This window comes from Canis lupus, chromosome X, assembly GCF_011100685.1.
Source record: "Canis lupus familiaris isolate Mischka breed German Shepherd chromosome X, alternate assembly UU_Cfam_GSD_1.0, whole genome shotgun sequence".
Taxonomy (NCBI): Eukaryota; Metazoa; Chordata; class Mammalia; order Carnivora; family Canidae; genus Canis; species Canis lupus.
This window is the reverse complement of record NC_049260.1, coordinates 101,630,367-101,638,487: the sequence shown is the minus strand read 5'-3', so window position 1 is coordinate 101,638,487 and position 8,121 is coordinate 101,630,367. Positions and strand designations below refer to the sequence as shown.

General features: G+C 39.5%; 1 protein-coding gene across 5 annotated transcripts in view; it reads left to right on the top strand.

Annotated features, from left to right (window-relative positions):
* Positions 1-310: 310 nt before the first annotated feature.
* Positions 311-8,121, top strand: part of SMARCA1 (SWI/SNF related, matrix associated, actin dependent regulator of chromatin, subfamily a, member 1) — a 72,900-nt gene continuing 65,089 nt past the window's right edge. For all 5 annotated transcript variants that reach the window (XM_038588259.1, XM_038588262.1, XM_038588261.1 and 2 more), the window contains exons 1-2: positions 311-484; positions 5,061-5,147. In XM_038588259.1, coding sequence (XP_038444187.1) covers positions 311-484; positions 5,061-5,147 — 261 coding nt within the window. The remainder of the gene's footprint in view (positions 485-5,060; positions 5,148-8,121) is intronic.

Below are 8,121 nucleotides of genomic sequence, written 5' to 3'. Positions count from 1 at the left end.
CCCACACTCAGGCAACAGTTGGTCGTGCGGGGCCGGCCCGGGCTCTGGGTGGGGAGGGGGAGTCTCGCGATCGTTGAGGGGGGGGTGGAGGAAGGGGGGAGGGTGACGGGGGGAGGCCATGACGTAGGGTGGGTGGACGGAAGTGGGGCAGGGTTGAGGGTTATTTAAAGAAGGGGGGGCTGAGCGAAGGGGTTGGAAGCGGAGTGATTCCCCACCCTGCTCCATCTAGCTCTTTCCAGTGCAGCCACTGCCGCCGCCCAGGAGCCCTCGTCCCCTTCCTCGTCCCCCTTCTCGTTCCCGCTCCAACGCCATGGAGCCGGACTCCGCTGCAGTGGCAGCCACCGTGGCAGCCGCTAATGCGACCGCCACAATCGTGGTCATAGAGGACGAGCAGCCGGGGCCATCCACCTCTAAGGAGGAGGGAGCGGCCGCCGCGGCCACCGAAGCCACCGTGGCCACGGAGAAGGGCGAGAAGAAGAAGGAGGTAAATAGGAAGGGGGTGTGTGTATGGTGAACAAATCCTGAGCCGGGCCCCTCTGAGGGGCCCAAGCCCTGACCTTTCGGCGCCGACAGGTACCGGTGGAGCTCCGCGGGGCTGGGGGCCGAGGGCGCGCTGGGGGGTGGGGGCGGCGAACAGTCTAGCACTGGTTCCCCTCCCCCTTTCCTCCGGGCCGCCTGGAGGGCGGGGGCGGGGCTGGGCGCGGGCGCGGCGCGGGGTGGAGGGTGCCCGTTATCCCGGGGATTGGGGGTTTTGGAGCCCCTAGACAGCCCCCGGCCCCATTCACATTCCCGGAACTGGGGTAACGGGGTGGGGGATGGGGCTGTGCAGGAAAAAGCCTCCGCCTCTCCCTCTCCTCTCGCTCGCTCCCTCTCCCCCCCTTCCCGTCGGCCTCTGCCTGGGAAATCTGGGCCCTTCAATCCCACACCCGCGCAAAAGGGGTTCTGATTGGGCTTTTTTTTTTTTTAATTTGAATTTCGAGGTGCTGATAGTTGGGAGGCGGAGGACGATAGGAGAGACTTTTGTTTTTTTGAATGACAATGTCGACCTTTTAGGTGGCAGCAAAAAAAAACAAAAACAAAAACAAAAAAACATCCCTTGTTCGTTTGGTCCCCTCCTGCTGAAGCGGGGGTGTCACCCCGAGAAAATGAGCTCTCCGCGTCCTACTCGCCCCCCCGCCCCGGCCGCAATCCAAACCCCAAACTGTGGAACCGTGGACGCTGGCTTAGGAAAATTTCCAACGTGTGCACCCTCACCCGCTCCTGCCCCGCCCCCGACGGTATAGTGTTTCACTCCAGGGCCACCCAAATGGTCCCCCAGTCCGGCCCCAAGCCTTCCAGGCTTCCGCCTCCCTCTCCTAGTGGGCGCTGCTGGCTCCTGGACACACGCAGGGTTTTTATTTTTTTATTTTTTATTTTTCTTTAACCCAGCGTCGCTAGGATGAGCTGCTGCTAACATACATAAGGAGACCTCTCAGGCACCTTATTGAAACCAAATCCAGAAAATATGTATTCTCTCCATAAGGCACATTTCATATGGACGAGGACATGCAAATAAAACGAAGAATTTGAAATAAAAAATAGGATGGGGTATAAGGATTCTTGATGTATAATAAAATTGTAGAATGGATCATTTATGGGTGGATTTGTTTCCGTGTACCAGTAGGCATATCACAATTAAAAAACGGTAGGTAATTAAAATTACGCTTTAGATATCTCAAGTGGCTTTGTCTGAATCATTATCGGATATGATACGACCAAATTAAAAGCTTTTGAAGGAAATTAACACCTTTTTGCCGTGAATTAGCGTAATTGTAAATGCAGCAGTTGTTTAAGTGACATCTTTTACTGTTTCAAGATTGACTAAACAGGAAGACAATTGTAGTGGAAGTGAAAACCATAGAAAACATGCAATTTTTAAGATCTATACAGTACTTGGATCAGTAAGACAATATTGTGAAGATGGGTCAAATACCAAGTATCAATATAAAATCAATTAGTGAGGAATTCAGAAATGAATCTAGGTGTCTTTTATTTCCTAGACTGGGCAAATGTAAGGGCTAAACTGTCTTTTGTATGGCAGTACAGGTTGCTGAATTTCCAGATTCTGTAAATTTTTTGAATTGTGAAAAGATTCAGAATCAATGAAAAACTTATGTAACAAACATTGACTTGATATCTATCTATTCCTGAATTCTGTATCCTCATCAGAAATTCCCCTAAAAGTACCTGATTTGTTTGCTCAGCATAGGGAAATGAGGTGTTGCATGGCAGGAACTTTTTGAATACCAGAAGTTTTTTACTCTAGTCACTACATCTTTTTAATTTTTCCTGAAAAAATCTAAAGAGGACCAAAACATCCACTTAAGTTCTTCTGTTTGTTTCATTCCTTCAAATAAAGTTATTTGGCACCCCTCCAAACCTAAATAGATAGCTCACTCCCTTGCCTCCTTTAAGTGATGTACTGAAAGTACAGATTAACCTGTTCCTCATGTTCCTCAGTTATGCTCTGCAAATGATACAAAGGCATTTGAGATGCAGGAGACTGTTTCTCCTCAGTTTAATAACCACTTCTCAGACATTTCCAGTATTGTGTTGATTTTTTAAATGATATTTATCCCTCCTGCCTCAATTGTCAGGCTATTAGCTATCATTTTTTAGACAATCTACTTCCATCAGAAATAATTTAGGATAGAGGATATAGATGTTACAAAACCGTAAGACCATTTACAATGACTATGAAAATACAACCCCCCCCCCCCCAAAGTACAAGTAATGCAGTGGGCAGAGGGAAATAATTACACCTGAATAGTAAGCAAAAGAGATGTTGCTGCAGAGAGACTCATGTCTTATCCTGGGCTTCTGCCATCCTTTCTTTGTGTTATTTTTGTGACTTCTAATGGTCTTTCTCATGTCATTTGCTGCTGCTTTTATTCTCCGTAGTATGGCAAGCCAGATTATCAAACTTGCTAGAATTGTGTATCAAATAAAAGAAAATAGGCCCTGAATAAGAGCATTTTGTGATGCATAAAATAGATGAGAGTAGATTGACTTGTGACATTTAGCTGTAGAAAGATACTTTGGCTTATCTTTTGGTTCTTGAACTTACTTGGTTTAAGTGATAATTGGATAACCTGATGCTGGAAGTTGGAGTTGGTGTATTTGGTAATGAAAACATCAGAAAAAGGGTCATGGTCTTTAAGACAAGGCATCTTGATGATCTTGTGCTGTATGCTCATGGCATCTAAACTACCAGATGATAAAATCCATAAGAAATTAGAATATCTTAGTCACCTTTTATCTTTTCTTGTATGAGAAGTGTATTTTTGAAAATCTACAAAGGAGGTTTAGAAGGTAGGTATTTTAAAATTTGTTGTGGAAGATAGTGCCAATTAAGTAATTACCCACAGCTTTTAATAGCACTGCTCAAGATTAGGAATTTTAATTAGCATATAATTAAATTTTATGGTATTCTACCACAAGGTAGGCAAGAGTATTGAGTGAAATTTTTTCTAATTCAAGCTTTAATTTTTCTGTAAGTGAAATCTATGTCCCACATTATTAGATATATACTTGTGCATATGAAGTGAAGTAATTTTCACTGTTTTGAAAGTTGAAAACTAGACTTCATGTAGCTTTTCAAGTAATGATAAAAGTGATTTTTTTAAACACAGTTTTAACTTGTTGCTTTGAAAATAAAAGTGGATTTATAGTATATGTGATAGTTTGAAAGTATGGGGTTGAGGGGATTTTAGCACTTTTCTTGTCCATCCAGGATTATATCAAAACATCTCACTTAGATGATATATACATATGACATGCTTAAAACAAGATGTCTATTATTTAAGAATAACTGAACAGTATCTGATCAGTGCTTCAAAGTATAACCCTGACCAGGGTCAAATTCCATAATCTTAGTTTGGATTTTCTCAAAATAGAAATTTCAGTAAATGTTGGAAGACCTATTAATTAACTATTGGAGTCATGTCTTTCTTAGGTTTAAGATCACATTCTGTTGTTGATTTAGGACCTATGTTTTCAGGAACTGGTTGACAAAAGCTATTATAAAATGGACATGATTTCTTTAGTTTTCACCAACAGATTTGAGTTTTGACTAACACGAAGTCTGTGTTAAAACAGAAATACTCAAAAAAAAAAAACAGAAATACTCTTGGCTCGAGTGCTAAGGGGTATATTTGTGTTTTTATTATTTCTCCATTTCTTAGAGAGAAGGAGGTGTATTTTATATACCTATTTAAATTTACATGTACAAGCTTATCTTTACAAAGGATGGCATGCATGAAATATAATCCTCCAGATAATTTCATTATTTTTAAGAAGCTGATTTATATTCATTTTAATTAAATTACAACTTTTTACATATCAAAAGTTAATAATAGTTGATAGCTTGAGAAACTGCTTCCACAAAATGTTTCTGTGATATGGTTTAAAATTCTTTTCATTCCAGTTGGAGAAAATTAGCATAAACCAAAAATTTAAAATTGTACTGTTTTATTATTTAAATAGAAATGAACACATTGCATTACACTAAAAAGTTTAAATGTTCAGATTAGAATATGGAAACAATGAAAAGTGTCTTTTCAGGAACAAAAACCACAGTCTTCTTCCGAAAATCTGGCTTGTTTCCATTACATAAAGAAGTGTTTCTGAGAATTATTATTTACTTTCCTTGGGTTTTTTGGTTTGTGGTTGATAATATTAACATATTCTAGATTTTAAATCTATTCAATGGTTATATCTTCTTTATACTTTAAATTAAAAAATAGGTGAAAAGGCTCAATGTCTCACCTTTTGGTGTTCATTTGAATTAATGTTATTTCTCTGGCTTTCACAATTCAGATTTTTTGTTGGACCTCAGGTGCACAGAACTGGACTAATTATAAGCCCTGCTTCATGACATGCTCTCATCATTGGTTTATGTGTGGCTCATGTTCATTTATTCATTTAGTATTTAATTACTTTTTACTTTTTTCAAATGAGAATGCTGACTACTTTTAAGATCTTGCTTTGTAATTTGATAGCTTATTTTTTTGAAATTCTAGAAAAATGTTTCTTCATTTCAACTCAAACTTGCTGCTAAAGCTTCCAAATCTGAGAAGGAAATGGACCCAGAATATGAAGAGAAAATGGTAAATATATTCTTGGGTAGGACAGTGAATACTATAGTTGATGTTTTTGATATTGAAATATAGTTGATACTCAGTCTTACATTAGTTTCACCATAATTGATTTTTATAGAGGAGATGTGAAAGAGTGAAAAAATACATGTGTATATATAATGAATATTGGATCATAGATTTTACAGTTGGGAAGTAATTTAAGATATAATTCATCATAATAGGTTTTAAAAAAATTATTTATTTGAGAGAGAGGCAAAGAGAGAGCACAAGCTCCAGGGAGGAGCAGAGACAGAGTCAGAGGGAGAGTAACTCAAGCAGACTTCCCACTGAGTGGGGAGCCTGACTCTGGGCTTGATCCAGGACCTTGAGATCATGACTTGAGCCAGTCAGACGTCCAACCGACTTAGCCACCCAGGTGCCCCCCTCCAATCATAAAAGATGTTTGTTGAATAAATGAATCTTCTTGTTTTCAGATGAGAGAATAAGGATCAGAGAAATTTTATGCAATAGTTGGGAATAGACATCCTATCTCTTCACTTTTGTTCTGTGCCCTTTAACCCATAATAAGATTTTTTTAAAGGTTTTATTAATTTATTTAAGAGAGAGACAGCTTGAGAGAGAGTGTTGGGGAGAGCCAGAAGCAGACTCCCCCGCTGAGCAGGGATTCCCTACCCTGGCTCAATCTCAGGACCCTGGGATCATGTCCTGAGCCAAAGGCAGACAATAACTGAGCCACCCAGGTGCCCCTAAGATTTTTTAAAAGATTTATTTATTTATTTGAGAGACAGAGACAGGAGAGACAGCGTGTGTGTGAGAGCTTGAGTGAGCAAGTGGTGGGGATGGAGGTGGTGGAGTGGGCAGAGTTAGAAGGAGAGAATCCTCAAGCAGGGGCTCCAAACCAGGACCCTGAGATCTTGACCTGAACTGAAATAAAAAATCAGACGCTTAACTGACTGAGCCACCCAGGCTCCTCAGATGATTTTTAAAAAAGACTTATCAATTTATTAGAGAGAGAGAGAGAGAGAGAGCAAGAGCATGCACTCATGCACAAGCAAGCTGGGGGGGGGGCAAAAGGAGAGGGAAAGAATCCTTAAGCAGACGCCCCACTGAGTGCAGAGCCCAAACTTCAGTGGAGGGGTGGCTGTATCCCAGGACCTCGAGATCACGACCCAAGTGAAAACCAAGAGTCAGATGCTCAACTGATTGAGCTGCCCAGCTGCCCCCACATAAGATGTTTTATGCTATAGATACTGTATCCACTAAGTGAAAGTATCAGTGGCAACATCAGTATGGCTGAAAGAAAGCAGGTTACAAAGTAAGACTGATATATTTTTTTCTCCTCTTCTTGCTTTGGATATATTAATTAATGTTACATATTGTGAAATGTAGCATAGTAATACATTTTCTGAAGGAAAGGACATTTGCCCAGTACATGGAAATATTACATATTTAAGCAGTATAATCTCAGTTATGCCCACCTACTGCTTTGTCATATATTTAATTTAATTTTTATACACCAAAGTTCATATCTTAGCTTTCATTTTAACTAGACTTCTATGCCTTGGGATCTTTCAAAACTAGTGAATTTGGTTAACTCAAAAGAGAAATTAACAGGTAGTTGGAACTGATCTTTTTTTTGAGGGGTTGTTTTTGCAGGAACATTATAAAAATAAGTAGAGATGAAGGATATTTTTTAGTTGTTCATAGTGATTTTACCAAACTCCCTGCCTAAATGTCTAAGGTCACATCTAACGTAGACAGTTAATGTTTTAACAACTCTAAAAACAACATTCCAGTGAGGATAACATAAAATGGAAAGGTTTTGGCCTCCTTCCAGCTTCTGGTCTGAATATATTTGTCTAATTCTTGTGTTTATGTTAATGAACCCTTGTACATTTCTGGTGTTATTAATTATGCATCCTTCATTAGCAATCAAATATTCTCTACCCTGTGGTCAGAAAGTGATTGGGAATTAAAAAATCATTCTCATTTTTTTAAATCTAAAATGATGTATATATCTTTTGACCTTCTAAGGTTTTATAGTGAAGTTTTATTTTATTATTATGGTACAAGTTATATGCCCTTTTACAATTTATTGAGAAATTATTATATGTGCTGCCGAAGTGAGCAGAATTGAGAAATTATAATACATACCAATTTTTAGTAGTTAATATATATTAACTATTATACTTATATGTGTATGTGTATGTTTTTCCCCCAAATCCTGCTTGCTTTGAAGACAAACTTTTTATGTTATTAGCATAAGGTGCAGTTTTCCAGGGGCACCTGGGTGGCTCAGTCAGTTAAGCATCTGACTTTGCCTGACATCATGATATTGGGGCCTAGGGATCAAGCCCCATATTGGGCTCTTTGCTTGGCAGGGATTATGCAAGTCCCTCTGCCCCTCTCCCCACTCTTGTGTGCTCTTTCTCTCTCAAATAAGTAAAATCTTTTTAAAACGTGTGATTTGGGATGCCTGGGTGACTCAGCGGTTGAGCATCTGCCTTTGGCTCAGGGGTCCCAGATTGAGTCCCGCATCAGGCTCCTTGCAGGGAGCCTGTTTCTCCCTCTGCCTGTGTCTCTATCTCTGTGTGTCTCTCATGAATAAAAATCTTTAAATAAATAAAAAAGTGCAATTTTCCAGATCATTGTAATTGAAGAGAGAAATATTTATTACATTATTGTACCATGCATTGACAATATTTATAGACAAGAAGACACTGTATTCTAAGGTGTTAATTGTATCTAGATGCAATTTGAAAAGTCTAAGAGTTCAGTTAATGGTATATGTATATCATAGCTAATAATTTATATTTCTGTATTTAGGATATATCGTATGTTATGATGCTTTATTTTGTTCACTTGGGAGAAGAAAATCATTACATTTTACTTATTTATTTAAAGATTTATTTATTTATTCATGAGAGACACACAGAGAGAGGCAGAAACACAGGCAAAGGGAGAAGCAGGCTCTTCGCAGGAG